This window comes from Hemitrygon akajei, chromosome 5 (genome assembly GCF_048418815.1).
Source record: "Hemitrygon akajei chromosome 5, sHemAka1.3, whole genome shotgun sequence".
In the NCBI taxonomy this organism is placed as follows: domain Eukaryota; kingdom Metazoa; phylum Chordata; class Chondrichthyes; order Myliobatiformes; family Dasyatidae; genus Hemitrygon; species Hemitrygon akajei.
In genome coordinates, this window is record NC_133128.1 from 187,964,806 (window position 1) to 187,980,610 (window position 15,805).

The 15,805-nt window shown below is 41.6% G+C and overlaps 1 protein-coding gene across 1 annotated transcript in view; it reads right to left on the minus strand.

Annotated features, from left to right (window-relative positions):
• lrp2a (low density lipoprotein receptor-related protein 2a) overlaps positions 1 to 15,805 on the minus strand; it is a 396,886-nt gene that overhangs the window by 238,331 nt on the left and 142,750 nt on the right. The window contains exons 25-30 of the mRNA XM_073047514.1: positions 15,260 to 15,471; positions 12,420 to 12,604; positions 10,121 to 10,349; positions 9,847 to 10,024; positions 7,289 to 7,417; positions 3,260 to 3,423 (exon numbers count right to left, since the gene is read on the minus strand). Coding sequence (XP_072903615.1) covers positions 3,260 to 3,423; positions 7,289 to 7,417; positions 9,847 to 10,024; positions 10,121 to 10,349; positions 12,420 to 12,604; positions 15,260 to 15,471 — 1,097 coding nt within the window. The remainder of the gene's footprint in view (positions 1 to 3,259; positions 3,424 to 7,288; positions 7,418 to 9,846; positions 10,025 to 10,120; positions 10,350 to 12,419; positions 12,605 to 15,259; positions 15,472 to 15,805) is intronic.

Sequence of the window (15,805 nt, forward strand, 5' to 3'; positions counted from 1 at the left end):
ACAAAATGCTCGAGAAGCTCAACAGGTCAGGCAACACCTATGGAAAAACACAAACAGTCAACATATTGGGCCAAGACCCTTAATCAGGATTTATTCCTCTGTACAGATGCTGCCTGATCTGCTGAGTTCCTCCAACATTTTGTGTGTGTTGCTCTGGATTTCCAACATCTACAGAATCCATTATGTTTATGAAGGAGATTCAGTTCAGATTTGTACAAGTGCATCAAGGCAAAACAAACAAAATTCATGAGGAATTCAGCAGGTCAGGCAGGCCGCAAGTATGGAAAAGATGGTCGACGTTTTGTTCTGGGACCCTTCTTCTGGTGGGGAAAGGAAGGAGGAAGAAACCAGAATAAAAAGACAGGGGGAGGGGAAGGGAGATAGCTAGAAGCTGATGGGTGAAGCCCAGTGGGTGGGAAAGATAAAAGGCTGGAGAAGAAAGAATTTGATAGGAGAGGAGAGTGGACCATGGGAGTAAGGGTAGGAGGAGGGACCCGGGGGAAGTATAGTAGGAGAGAATAATTAAAAGGTCAGAGTAGGGAATAGGGGAAGGGTGTGGGGTGGTGGAGTTTTGTTCAATGGAAGGAGAAATTGACATTCATAACATCAGATTGGAGAGTAGCCAGAAGGAACACAAGGCTGGCCTCAGCTTGCACAAGAGGAGGCCATGGTCAGACATATCGGAAAGATTCAGGTCTATCAGTTATTTGTGAGTACTTTTTAGGATTACTAACTCTTTCAGTCAATGCTAGACTTTGTAAAATTTGTTTCGCACTGCATAAGTGGGGGCTATGCATAACTGTAAGATAATTAAGCTCTTCCAAACAAGGCACATCTTTAATTATTGTATCTCTTCCAGATGCCACTGCAATTTATTTTCAGAATGTGCTCAAAGATAGTATTAGCATAATTAGATTTAGAGTGATAGTCATTAAAAATTAGAAACAGGCCCTTCAGCCCATCTAGTCTGTGCTAACCATTTAAACTGCCTACTCTCATTGACCTGTACCCAGACCAGAGCCCTCCATAGCCCTCCCATCCATGTACAGTCCCTATCCAAGTTCTCTTAAACATTGCAATCGAAATGGCATCCACCACTCGCACTGGCAGCTCATTCCACACTCTCACCACCCTCCCAATGAAGATGATTCCTCACATGTCCTCCTTAAACATTTCAACTTTCACCCTTAACCCATGACCTCTAATTGTAGTCCCACTAAACCACAGTGGAATTACAAACAAAAAATCTGCAGATGCTGGAAATCTGAGCAACACACGCACAAAATGCTGAAGGAACTCAGCAGCCCAGGAGCCATCGATAGGGAAGAGTGCAGTCAATGTTTCGGGCCCAGACTCTTTATCAGGGTTGGGGGAGAAAAGATGAGGAGTTGGAGTTAGAAGGTGGAGGGAGGGGAGAAAGAAACACAAGGATATAGGTGAAACTGGGGGGAGGGGTGAAGTAAAGAGCTGGAAAGTTGATTGTTGGAAGTGATACAGAGCTGGAGAAGGGGGTATCTGATAGGAGAGGACAGAAGACCATGGAAGGAAAAAGGAAGGGGGAGGAGCACCAGAGGGAGGTAAGGAGATAAGGTGAGAGAGGGAAATGGGAATGGGGAATGGTGAAGGGGTGGGGGCATTACCAGACATTCGAGAAATTGATGTTCATGCCATCAAGTTTAATTCCACTTCCCATTCCCATTCCAACATGTCAGTCCATGGCCTCCTCTACTGTCATGAGGCACACTTAGGTTGGAGGAGCAACACCTGGGTAGCACGCAACCTGATGGCATGTACATCGATTCCTCGAACATCCGGTAATGCTGCCTCTCTCTCCTTCACCATTCCCCATTCCCATTTCCCTCTCTCACCTTATCTCCTTGCCTGTCCATGGCCTACATCTGGTGTTCCTCCCCTTTACTTTCTTCCATGGCCTCCAGTCCTCTCCTACCAGCTTCCCCCTCCTCCAGCCCTTTATCTCTTTCACTGATGGATTTCCCAGCTCTTTACTTCACTCTTCCACCACCCCTCCGATTCCACCTATCATCTTGTGCTTCTTCCTCTCCTCCCCTCACCTTCTTACTCTGACTCCTCATCTTGTTTTCTCCAATCCTATGAAGGGTCTCAGCCCAAAACGTCAACTGATTACTCTTCTCCATAGATGCTGCCTGGCCTGCTGAGTTCCTCCAGCATTTTGTGTGTGTTGCTCCATGGAAAAAGCCTGCTTGCATTTACCCTATCTATAACCCTCATAATTTTTGTATACCTCTATCAAATGTCCCCTCAATATTCTACATTCTAGGGAATAAAATTCTAACCTATTCAATCTTTCCTGATAACTCAGGTCCTCCAGTCCCGGCAATATCTCTGTAAATTTTCTCTGTACTCCTTCAACCTTTCCTGTAGGTAGGTGGTCTGTACACAGTGCTAATTAACCCAACAACCCACACATTTTTGGGAAGTTGGAGGAAATCTACTTGGTGTTAGGAAGCCCACCGTAACTCCAGGCTCGAGATTATAGACGCCGGAAACCCGGAGGATCTAAGTGGTCAGGCAGAGTCTACAGAAGGAAATGGTTGGGAGTAGTTTTGGTTCGAGACCTTTTACCTGGACTGGAAAGAGGGGAGAGAGCAAATACAAAATGGTGGAGGGAAGGGCAACAGCAAGAGTGTCAGGTGACAAGTGGAAGGTGCTGAGGGAGGGGTGAAGGGGGGAGGTGGGATTGATGTCAAAAGCCGGGAGGTGAGAGGAAGAAGTGACAAAGGGCTGAAGACGATGGAATCTGATCGGAGAGGCCAGTGGAGTGTGGAATAAAGGGAAAGAGGTGGGGAGGAGTATATGGTTCATTTCCAGGAGTTCTCCCAGCACTTTGTGACAATGTCAAACGTCAGAATTGACTCAGGCTGCTGGAACTGTGAGGCAGCAGCTGCACCACTGTGGGAGAAAAAGATTGCATTCTTGTAATTTGGTGCTTGACGTGCACCTTGTGCTCCTCTGAGGAAGATATCATTTTCCAGTTAGATCTTGTTTGGGTGCCTCTGAGCTGAAATGGCAAGGCTTAGTAAAATGGCAATTTGACTGAACCCTCAGTTAACGATAGTTGATTTGGCCTCAGCTCACCCGGAACAGTGAAGAGCATGGAGCCTATTTAGCAAACGTAAACTGGTAATGCAATGAGAACGTTCGATGTTACTCATTTGTCAATGCTTTCCAACTTTAAGTTTGTTTCAGATTCAGTCAGGAATCCTATACTTGTACTTACTGGATGCTCGACCCAATACATCATATTGTCTTCATCAAAGTCAACATCAAAACCATTCTGAACTCCTGCTATTGGAACCATGGCATCACTGGTTTTGTCATCAGGGTTCAGGGAAATGCCAAAGATGATGCTGTTTCTCACAACAATTAGGAAAGGTTCTTCATCTGAGGAGGATGAAAGAAAGTTCAAATGTTGGTGGATATTTCAGAATCTTAACAAGACCTGAATTTGTACCAAAGTCGACAAGAGCAAAACAAAGTTGAAGCAGAGTTCAGCAATCTAGACCCGCCCCACACCGCAAACTGCGCCAGTTTTCAGTAAGAACATGACTAAACTGATGCTGCAGTAGAAATGTCCTCCTTTTGCAATAAATGTGAAAACAAACTAGGACCACCCATCAGCAGTCACCATGAAACTACCTCAGAGGACGAGGGTGCACACCACCCTCAGGCTAGAGGAGCAACATCTTGTATTCTGCCTGGGTCCTCTCCAAGCTGATGCCATGATTATCGACTTCTCCTTCTGGCAAACAAAAAATACTCCCCCCACGTCTATTCCCCAGTCTGACCTTTTCTACTTCTCACCTACCAATTACTTCCCATAGGTCCCCTCTCCCTTCCCTTTCTCCTATTGTCCACTCTCCCCTCCGATCAGATTCTTTCCTCTCCAGCCCTTGACCTTTCCTACCCACCTTCTTCACTAATCATCTTCCATCTAGCCTCTCCCCCCACCCCATCTTTTAATTCAGGCATACCGCCCCTTCCCTCTCAGTCCTGATGAAGGGGCTTGGCCCGACATGTCGACCTTTTACTCTTTTCTATACGTGCTGCCTGACCTGCTGAATTCCTCCAGCATCTCCAGCAGTTGTTATGTGTGCACTTGTACAAATCTGAGCTGACCCTCCTTCATAAACACAAAACATTCTGTAGATGTTGGAAATCCAGAGCAACACACATAAACTGCTGGAGGAACGCAGCAGATCAGACAGTATCTATGGAGAAAATAAATCCTGATGCAGGGTTCCAGTTCAAAATGTCAGTGTTTATTCCTCTCTATTGATGCTACTTCAGCTGCTAGTTCCTCCAGCATCTTGTGTGTGAGCATCCTTCACACTTCATCTCAAAACAATTTAAAAAACATTTAGTCTGATCATCACTGAAAACAAAAACAAATTGCATCTAACACTGTCCAGCTGCATTACGTCTTACAAAATTACTTTGACCCTGCATTTCATTTAAATGCATCTGCGGTATCTATCCCTCATCCATGCAGCAGTGCAGCTGCATCATTCAGCATGCAGTACCATGCAAAAGTCTTCAGCTAGGGTGCCTAAGACTTTTGCACAGTACTGTATTTGTCAACGTGCAGCGGAGAGTGAGATTGTAAATCTGACAGGAACAAAGGATGTTGGGAATGGTGTAGTGGTCTGGCATGGGTACAGACACACCCAGCCCTGAGAAAACAGGCAAAGTCATTTGATTCCAAACAATTGCATAACGTCTCTCTGGTTCTTCCCACTCCCTCCCCTCTCCCTGCTCCCTTCCCACTCTCAGTCCACAATTGAGACCCACATAAGAAACAGATTATCATCACTCACATTTGTCATGAAATTTGGTTTCTTTTGTGGCAGCAGTACAGTGCAATACATAAAATTATTACAGTACTGTACAAAATTCTTGGGCACCCTAGCCTAAGACTTTTATATAGGAGTGTATATTATGGTCTTCCAGTTAAAAAACTACACTTAGTACTACGAGTTATATCAAAGCTAAGTACTCTTATTTCTGTTTCCCAACCACCTTCCTATTTTAACCAAATTACAGTACTGTGCAAAAGTCTTGGGCACCATAGCTATATACTGTATATGTATCTAAGATGTTTGCACAGAACTGTAAGATCACAATGTTTTAGAAATTTGTGACAGTGCTCTCAAAAATTCAGTCTGAGATCCACAACCCAACAGTGGCAACATATATCAATCGAAGAGCACATAACCATAGCGTAGAATCTATATTGTATGATACACCCGCCTTTGAGAGGTTCACCACCCAGAGCTTTCACTGGACATCAGATATGAACATTCCATGTTCTACGTGGAATGTAGAACATATTGGAATAGAGCTCCTATCATTTCAGTCTGTTGTTATAGCATTTCCTGGCTGTTCAGTGTACTCCAGCTGCATCACTCCTAGAGCAATTAAAATGCAGATAATTGACAAAATAAAACATACTTGTTTTATTTTTTTTGGTATACCTTCATCATAATGAGAAGGCCATAAGACACAGGGGCAGAATTAGGCCGTTCAGCCCATCAAGTCTGCTCTACCCTTCAATCATGGCTGATCCTGGATCCCACTCAACCCCATAAATCTGCATTCTTGTCATATCCTTTGATGCCCTGACTGATCAGAAAACCATTAACTTCCACCTTAAATATACCCACAGACCTGGCCTCCACCGCAGTCTGTAGCACAGCATTCCACAGATTCATTACTCTCTGGCTAAAAAAATTCTTGCTTACCTTTGTTCTAAAAGGTCACCCCTCAATTTTCAGGCTGTGCCCTCCAGTTCTGGATACCCACACCATAGGAAACATCCTCTCCACATCCACCTTATCCAGTCCTTTCAATATTCGGAAGGTTTCAATGAGATTCCCCCACATTCTTCTAAGTACCAATGAGTACAGGCCCAAATGCCCCTCATATGTTAACCCTTTCATTCCCAGCATCATCCTTCAGAACCTCCTCTGGACTCTCTCCAATGACAACATATCCTTGAAGGCCATGAGGAGCAGGAACAAAAATTAGAAGAAAAATACTGCATTAATGTCATTGTAAAGGTGAATTGTTTCCTTGAGGTTGTTATAGCTGTGGGTGGTAGAAGGGATAAGCTTCCACTACCCATTAAATGTTCCCAATGGCATGCGTCTCAAATAGCCTCTGACAGCCAAGTCCAGCTCCTGGCCTTCACATGTGGCACAGCTACTAAGCCTGGTGGAACTGTTTGTACAGACAGCAGAAGGTGCAAAGGTGGGTTATTGGTGCCTTACAACCAGTCACTTCAAGCAGGTGGGGTTCGTCAGTCGAGTTTGGCAGCTCATCTCTGAGAAGAAAAACTTTGATCTCAAACCTCAGGGGAAGACTTCAGGAGTGAAGCCTGAGGAAAAAATCCAGAGCCGGAGTCTCTAAGGTAGTGCTACGTTGAACTCAACACTGACTGGTAAATCCTGTGACGCTGCTGGTACCAAAATGTATTGGTCTCTGCCGACCCTTTGTGTTCATCAGCTGCAAGGAGAGGGGGAGTTGCTACATGGGCAACAGCTTGCTTTCTGTATTGTACTGGCCTATTTTGCGTACCTAGTCAGCTTGCATGCAACATCCATGGTCAATCCTGACCAATGGAGGCCATCACTAGAGAGCACTTTAAATTTCAGCAGAGCATTAATAATTTCAGAGTAGGAGTGGAAGCCACGATAAAATTTGAGTGTATCAGTGATTTTGTCTACCATTAAATACCTGCAAAATCAGTCTCATCACAAAAACATACCAAGATAAGCTCTGAAAATATTCCCCCAAAACATACAGGACAAACCTACTGCACTCTAAAATAATTAAATTTTCTTCATTTCTTTAACACTTATATGCAATTATATGTAGCAATTTAATAACAAATTGAGATAATTTTTCACATTCGTTGATAATTTCAAATAAATTTTTTATATAAAACTTTTTAAATTTCTGTTTTTTGCACTAATTACCTTAACTATTTAATAAACATATATATACTTATTGTAATTCAGTTATTTTCTCTATTTATCACTGTACTTCTGCCACAGCGTTAACAAATTTCATGACGTATGCCTGTGATACAAAACCTGATTCTGATTACATATTTTTCTCCTGGTAATGCACGTCTACAAGTCATTCTATAACTTGAGAATCTGAATTATTTATTTCTGCAGCACAACTAGGGATTCATTACTAAAGGAGAGCAAGTTATGACGAGAAGTAACAAGTAACATTATCACACCTTTATTACAATGCTCCATATCAGACATCAGTTTCCAGCCTGAAGGGCAGACACAGGAATACCATTTAGGTGGTGATGCAGACAGCAGGCACAAATGGCTGCAGGGGTTTGAGAGACATGGATTCCAGGCTACAACACAAAATATACGAATATCCATAATTAAGTAGAAATCACTATTGTCAGCAAGACTAGTTAAGCAAAATAGTGTACAAAAATGACTGGAAACATTTTAAGACATTTTCATTTAATACAGAATTCAGAACTAGAAAATATTTGCATCGTAGAGTGACTGATGATGCCAACTTTACACTATTGTTGCTGTAAGCTTGGATGTAATCCATGCAGAAGATATTTGCATATTCTTTTCCTATCACAGAAATAGTATGCAAATTCTGTTTATACCATAAGACATAGGAGTAGAATTATGCCTTGGAGTCCATTGATTCTGCTCTGCCATTCAATCATTCTTTTTTTTCTATTTCCTCCTCAACCCTGGTTCCTGGCCTTCTCCCCGTATCCTTTGATGCCATGTCCAATCAAGAACCTATCAATGTCTGCCTTAAATATACCCAACGACCTGCCCTCCACAGCTGCATATGGCAACAAATTCCACAAATTCACCTCCCTTTGGCTAAAGAAAGTTATCCACATCTCTGTTTTGAAAGGGTGCCACTCTATCCTGAGGCTGTGCCCTCTTGTCCTGGATTCTCCCACCACTGGAAACATCCTTTCCACATCTACTCTGTTTAGGCCTTTCAACATTCAAAAGGTTTCAATAATGTCACCCCCCATCCTTCTAAATCTCAGCAAGTACAGAACCAGAGCCATCAAACATTCCTTGTATGATAGCCTTTTCATTCCTGGAATTGTGCTTGTGAACCTCCTCTGGACCCTCTCCAATACAAACACATCTTTTCTAAGATGAGGAGCCCAGAACTGTTCACAATACTCAAGGTGAGCCCTCACCACTGCCTTATAAAGCCTCAGCATCACATCCCTGCTCTTGTATTCTCGACCTCTTGAAATCAATGCTAACATGGCATTTGCCTTCCTCACCACTGACTCAACCCGCAAGTTAATCTTTGGAATATTCTGCACAAGGACTCCCAAGTCCTTCTGCATCTCAGATTCCTGGATCATTAAAAGCACCAAATTTCTTGGTGTCCACCTGGCGGAGAATCTCACCTGGTCCCTCAACACCAGCTCCATAGCCAAGAAATCCCAGCAGCATCTCTACTTTCTGCGAAGGCTGAGGAAAGTCCATCTCCCATCCCCGCATTCTCACTACAATACAGAGGATGTATCGAGAGCATTCTGAGCAGCTGCTTCACTGCCTGGTTTGAGAATTGCACCGTCTCAGATTGCAAGACCCTGCAGCGGATAGTGAGGTCAGCTGAGAAGATCATCGGGGCCTTTCTTCCCGCTATTACGGACCTGGAAGGCAACATTTTATCCGGGTGTCCCGTTCACATTCACAGAATCTCCTGTCTGTTCCCTTCACTAACGAGTCCCCTATCACTGTCACTCCCTTCTTCTCTCTCTTTCCCTTCTGCACCACAGACCCATGCAAAGTGCCTGTAACCCGGTCACCGTGGCATTCTCCCTTGCAGTCATCCCCCACAAAAGTATCCAAAGCGGTATACTTAGTTTTGAGGGGAATGGCCATGGGGTGCCCTGCTCTTCCTGCCTATTTCCATTTCTCCTGACAGTCACCCAGCTACTCGCCTCCTGCAACTTCAGGGTGACTACCTCCCTGTAACTTTGATCAATTATATCCTCGCTCTCCCATACAAGTTTAAAACCGGAGGAGGAGGGGAATTTTCTGAGTTCAATTTACCATTAAACTTTACTTGCTGAGTAAATGCTCACAAGCTCCATTGTCCTGAAGTGTTACCAATTTTGAATTGTACAAACATTGTGGCATTTACCATTTGACGTTTCAGTTATTAAACAAGCACTATTATTAGGTCTCTCAAAGTGCAATCCTACGTCCCTGTCGTGAGAGGGGGAAATGGGTAAGGAAGGCTAACAGGGCTCTGGTGAAGCTGTATAGGCCAATCCCCTGTACAGTGAATGCAAAGGTTCGAAGAAACATTGATGAACTCCAACCATACAATTGCTTTCAGAGGACGAAGGAGACAAAAGGTCATCCTTGGCCTTAGCTCCACTAGAAGCTAAGAGTCCCAGTAAGTAAAATATTAGGGTGACAGATCTCCTTCCCTCTGCAAGCCTGCAGGTCACCCTTGGGCAAGGTGTAGCACCTGCTTAGCCCACCACCAATCAGGGTCACAGGAAGCCATGGGAGCAGGTGGTGGATGGTCATATGAGCAGCAAGTCCTGCAAGTCCTTGTTCTGTGACCACTGATGCCAGGCAGACAATCTCTGAAGGGTATTGATAGGGAGAGGTCACCCATGTTGTAAAGATACTGCCCAGAAGACAATGGCAAACAACTTCTGTAGAATTTGCCAAGAACAATTATGATCATGGAAAGACCCTGATTACCTCCATCATATGACGTGGCACATAACAAATGAAAGAACTAATACTTTTGACATACCAGGAGGTTGCCTTACAGAATGAACGGCAGCAATTCCAAGGGGTTGTACAATATTACTGATCATCACAGTCTGATTCCTTCCATGCCACTTATTTACTCCAACAACACGGTTGGAATGCCGATCAGTCCAATACACAAAATCTTCAAAAATGGTTAAGGCATGTGGGTGTCTCAATATCTACAAAAGAGAGTGTTATGATATGAAATACATACTTCCTATAGAATGCATTCAGCTATTTCTAAAAATAAACAGGTGATCTAATCTTTCACTTACTAAGTCACTTGCCAAAATTTGTCTCCTGTTTTTTCCATCATAGTCACAGTATTCAATAAAATCCAAATATGCATCAGCAAAGTAAAGTAGTTTAGTTGGATAATCAATACTTAAACCATTGGGCCAGTAGATCTTGTTGCTTATCAGAACAGTTCGCATTGTGCCATCCATGCTGGCTTTTTCTATTCGTGGATTTCTTCCCCAATCTGTCCAGAACATTAGATGGATACTGCAAGGTAAAAATCAAATTAATAAACCCAATTAAAGATCCCCAGGACAATCAGCAGTGCTGGATCTCAGTTATTTTCTGATCCTTAGGGTTCATCCAAGGGTCAAGAAGAGCAAGGAGTCTTAATGATCATTTATTTTAACGTTTAAACAAACATACAAATACTAGGCAAACTAACTGAGTAGCTGAGAAGCAAAACAGAAGACAAGAAGATGACAATGAAAAGATGGCACCCCTGAAAAATGTTTATAATCCTGTTACCTTTATAGTCCAGTTAACAGAAGTTCCTTAGATAAGAATAAACCAATCAATAGTTGCAGAATTACATCATGTGGGAAAAGTGTTAACACTTAGTCAATGAAAAACGAGAAAGGTGATAAACTGTATGTAATTGCTATACCTCTTCCTGCGTGTATGTGGGGACGAACCACTACGTACTGTGAAAAATGCGTAAGTTTGTTAAAAAGTATATATTATGATTAAACTATGACCTTAGTCATATTAATTCAACTAATATCTTATAAAACATGTTTAAAAACAGTGGATTCCAACATCAGTTATCATGACGGCTTTTCGATGCTTAACAACTTTGTTTATTTCACAGAATGGGGAAAATGGATCACAAGTTAAACAATTAGTATTTAACTCTTTTGAAATATAGTTTCAAATGAGCAGGTCACCATGTTTGCTTTTCTCCTTATCACTCATTTCCAAAGTATTACGAAATACGATCAAGCTAAGGACCGACTGAGGTCACTTAGTTGAGACACATGAATCCACAAGATCCAGTGTAAAAGTTTGAACTGAAATAATTAAAACATAACACCCAAGGTTGCCGATAAATGCTAGTATAGATTAAACAATCTTAAAAGCTTTAAGGTATTTTTAGTACACAGGTATTTCTCCAAATACCTATTGTATAAGGAGTACAAATAGAACGGCCCAGAGCAGATCGAACCAATATTTACTTATTTGAGATACAGCTTGGAATAGGGCTTTATGGCCCTTCTAGCCACACTGCCCAGCAACCCACCTATTTGACACTAGCCTAATCACAGGACAATTTATAATGACCAATTAACCTGCCAACTGCTACATCTCTGAACTGTGGGAGTACACTGGAGCTGCTGGAGGAAACCCACAGTGGCATTGGTCACGGGGAGAACGCACAAACTCCTGACAGGGAGTAGCGGGAATTGAACCTGGGTGGCCTGAAAATGTAAAGCTTTATGCTAACCAAGCTACTGTACCGCCCTATTCTTATACGTTATTATTATTAAATTGTTAATTGATTTGATATTGTCACATTCACCGAGATACAGAGGTCTCCAAACACAAAGTAGTAGAAAGTGAAAAGCAATGGAAAACAGAAAACAGCATAACAGATGAAGTACATTGCAGCTACACATTTTTGGTGATATTGGTAGCTATTTTGAGTGCTGGGGTGGAGATAAGTCTCTACCAAAGGAGATGCAAGGTGCTCCTTCCCTCCACTAGCCTGCAGGTCACCCTTGGGCAAGGAATAGCACCTGCTTAGCCGTCACTGTCTCCCCCCACCCAGATCATGGTGACATGAATATGGAAACAGGTTGTGGATAGTCATGAGCAGTTGGTGCATATCACAAGCCCTGGTTATGTGATCACTGACACCAGGCAGACAATCTCTGAAGAGTATTGATAATGGCTGGGGTCACCTGTCTTGTAAATACACTGCCAGAAGGCGGCAATGGCAAACCACTTCTGTAGAAACATTTGTCAAGAATAGTCCTACTTCTTTTTCTATTTGCACAATTTGTTGTCTTCTGCATTCTAGTTGGGTGGTCTTTCATTGATACTGTTATGGTTATTATCCTACAGATTCACTGAGTATGCCCACAAGAAATTAGATATCAGGGTTGTATATTGTGACATACATGCACTTCGAATTTTGAACTTTGTATTTTGAAGACGTTGTCACAGGACTAGCAGTAAAGCAAGAGCTGCAGAATATTTTTCAATAAATAGCCCTTCCACCCCAACATGCAGATCATGCAAATTTTAAAAACACATTGAATTTAAGTTTTGTCGTACTCATCTCTAGGATCCAAAACCAGACCTCTTGGATTTGTTATATTATCACCAACTAAGACAGTTCTGTGGCTGCCATCCAGCTTTGATACTTCAATTGTTTGAAGAATGTAGTCCACCCAATACAGATTGCGACCAATCCAGTCCACAGCTATATTTTCAGTGACAGTCACTCCACTATCAAATATCTGTTGGCAAAGAGATTGAAACATTTGTGATGAAGCCTCATAGAGGAAAAAAAACAGAAATTAGAGCAAATAATACCACTTTTGTGTGTATACAGTATATTCCAATTTCTATGAAATATGAACTGTGAATGAAAATCAGGGATTTGTGCATGATTTGTAAAGTACAGAATACTCATTCCACATTCTTCCTAACATCAAATGCGAAATCCTTTCTAGATTTTTATTTTTATTATGTGGCCTTGTACATGTTACAGACCTCGCATGCAGACTTTTAAATCAGTGTGGAAATAATAGTAATAAATGCTTGATTAATCCTGAGTGGGAAATTATTCATTATAGTAGCAACATTTAAAAACACACTTAGTAATAATAATAAATAGTAATAATAAATATAATAATAATATGTAATAATAAAAAGTACTGAATAATCTATACGATAATATACCAATGTGCAATAATGGGCAATACTGTGCAATAATAATGTACAAAATAATAAAACAGACTGTTCTACTATAATGTGTGTTCTCCTGTTGCTCAGAGACAAACTGTTGTATGTGCTTATTGCATTTAGTAAGAAAGATTTTCTGTAATAATCCTTGTGACAGCGGAGCTGAATGAGTCTGTTTGAAAGGGTGCTCCGCTGCTTATTCAGTAGGTCACAGAGAGAATGTGCATATATACATCTGTTACCATGGTCTTTAGGTCTTTATGAATATATACATTCATCAATCCCCTTGTCACACAGCAATTGCCAAATGCCATCCTCACTAACCTGTTGAGCCCTCCCCTAACCAGTGATCAATCATCTTGGGCCTTGGGTCCTTTCAAATTTTATATTTTATATAGCTAGCCAACAGCTGCAAAAAAATGTTGGTACACTATTCAATGCACTTCTGCAAGTCCTGAGAAAGTTGTAGGCCATAATTTTGAACATAATGAAATAAGGCAATAAACAGAAGATTTAGTATCACACATCCATGGTAGTCCCTTCCCAATATTTGGTTCCATGGTTGGCACTGAATAACAAGAAGGGAGTACAGTGGTGGTCAATACCATGGTAATTATTTAGTACCAGTGATCAAAGTCACACTTCTAACCCATTCTTGCTTTTACTCATGAAAGCATAATTCCCAGAATTGGTTTTGAACATTTTAGAGGTGAAGGATAATCATGGATTCTTTGTGGAATAATCATGGAGTTTTTGTGAATTTTAGTTTCAGAAGTGGTATGAATTAAATGTCTAGATTTTCTGTCCAAAAACAATTATTACAGAATCTTTCATTGCAATGTTTTATGTATCGGATGATAAAATTTCATTGGAAGTCCTATTTCCTAAATGCCATTAGGAACTTAGCATACCATTAGAAAAGTTCCATAAGATGGATGTAATACTTCCATGTGTAGGATTTTTTTTGAGATGCAGTGTGAAATAGGCCTGCCCGGCCCTTTGAGCTGTGCTGTCCAGCAATCCCCTGATTTTATACTAGCCTGATCATAGGACAACTTACAATGACCAATTAACCTACCAACCAGTACATCCTTGGTCTGTGGAGGAAACCGGAGCATCCGGTGGAAACCCATGAGGTCAGGGAGAGAATGTACAAATTCCTTACAGGCAAAAGCAAGAATTGAACCCAGGTCACTAGCTTTGTAAAGCGTTGTGCCAACCACTACGTCACCAAGCTGCCTTGTGGAGGACACAGGCATCTACATGAAAAAGAGTGCAACGGTGATTCACATGTAAAAATCTGCACTACTTGCTTACTGCTGGTCTTACCCAAGGGGTTGACTTCTGCTTTAGGATTCTTTAAGCAAAGCTCAAGCCTAGCTGAGACTCTGCAGGCCAGTTTAATGCCTTGGATGCTTCGAATACTCTTCCACAATGTTCATTCCTCCACTCACGCTTCACTTACTCAGGCACATCCTATATTCAAAAGAATAAGGGGTGTCCTCATTGAAACCCATTGAATGGTGAAAGGCCTCGATAGAGTGGATGTGGAGAGGATGTTTCCTATGGTGGAGGAGTCTAAGACCAGAGGACACTGCCTCAGAATAGAGGTACGTTCTTTTGCAATGGAGATGAGAAAGAATTTGTTTAGCCAGAGGGTAGTGAATCTATGGAATTCCTTGTCACAGGTGACTGTGGAGACCAATCAATGAATATATTTAAAGTAGAAATTGATGGATTCTTGACTTACAAGGGCATTAAAGGTTACAGGTAGAAGGCAGGGGAATGGGGTTGAGGGGAAAAATAAATTAGCCAAGATGGAATGGCAGAGCAGACTCAATGGACTCTTCTGGTCTTTTTACCTGAAGCATCTGCAGAATATATACTGAATGCCTTAATCCTATCCCAAACAAATCCTATCCCTTCCTATCACATGATACAAGACCTTTGAGTAAAATTTGTATTTAAACAGCACTGTGAACTATGTCTTGAGTTTCATGTACAAAAGAGCTGTGTTGCCTGCAAACCTTTCACAAAAACAGCTACGTAACCTATGCAGGGCTACTTCATATTTAAAACCAAACATGTTACAATTGTTGGCCATCTACGCCCTTTATCTGCATTATCATGTTAGACCACCATAATGGATAAAGTAAGCAACTTGTTTGAAATCACATTGTTCTACCAGAGAACAGAAATATACTTACAATTTTTCGATCTGTTCCATTTTGAAAAGCACTCCAAACCTTGTCCTCAGTTACATCTGACCAATAAATTCGACCAGTCTTAGAATCAAAATCAATTGCAACAATATTTCTTCCATCACGGATCACACTTTGAATGGTAAGTGGCCGTACATCGATGGTTTCAGAAACTAGATGACCACGACTTGCCACCATCAACTGAACATGTGTTGAATCTAGATAGAAAATCAGCATGTTAATTGTTTTGATTTCAAAACAACAAGAATTTACTAAGAAATTCATTAAGAACTTACTAATTATGGCTTAGCAATTTACATTTACATCTTAGCCAACCCAATGGAGTTGAGGATGACATGCTTCTAATCTAATTCTATTTCATTTAAAAATAGTTGAAGTGTCCTTTGTCAGAACTGCAGACTCTGGCTTGGGCTTGGAGTTCCGTGTTTGTTCCACAGTTGGTGAACAGTTTTCAAATGGTTTTATTGCAGGGATCTAAGGTGCTCGGTGTCTCCCCTGAGGCTGAGTTTTAACTTCAGCATTTAAGGAGTT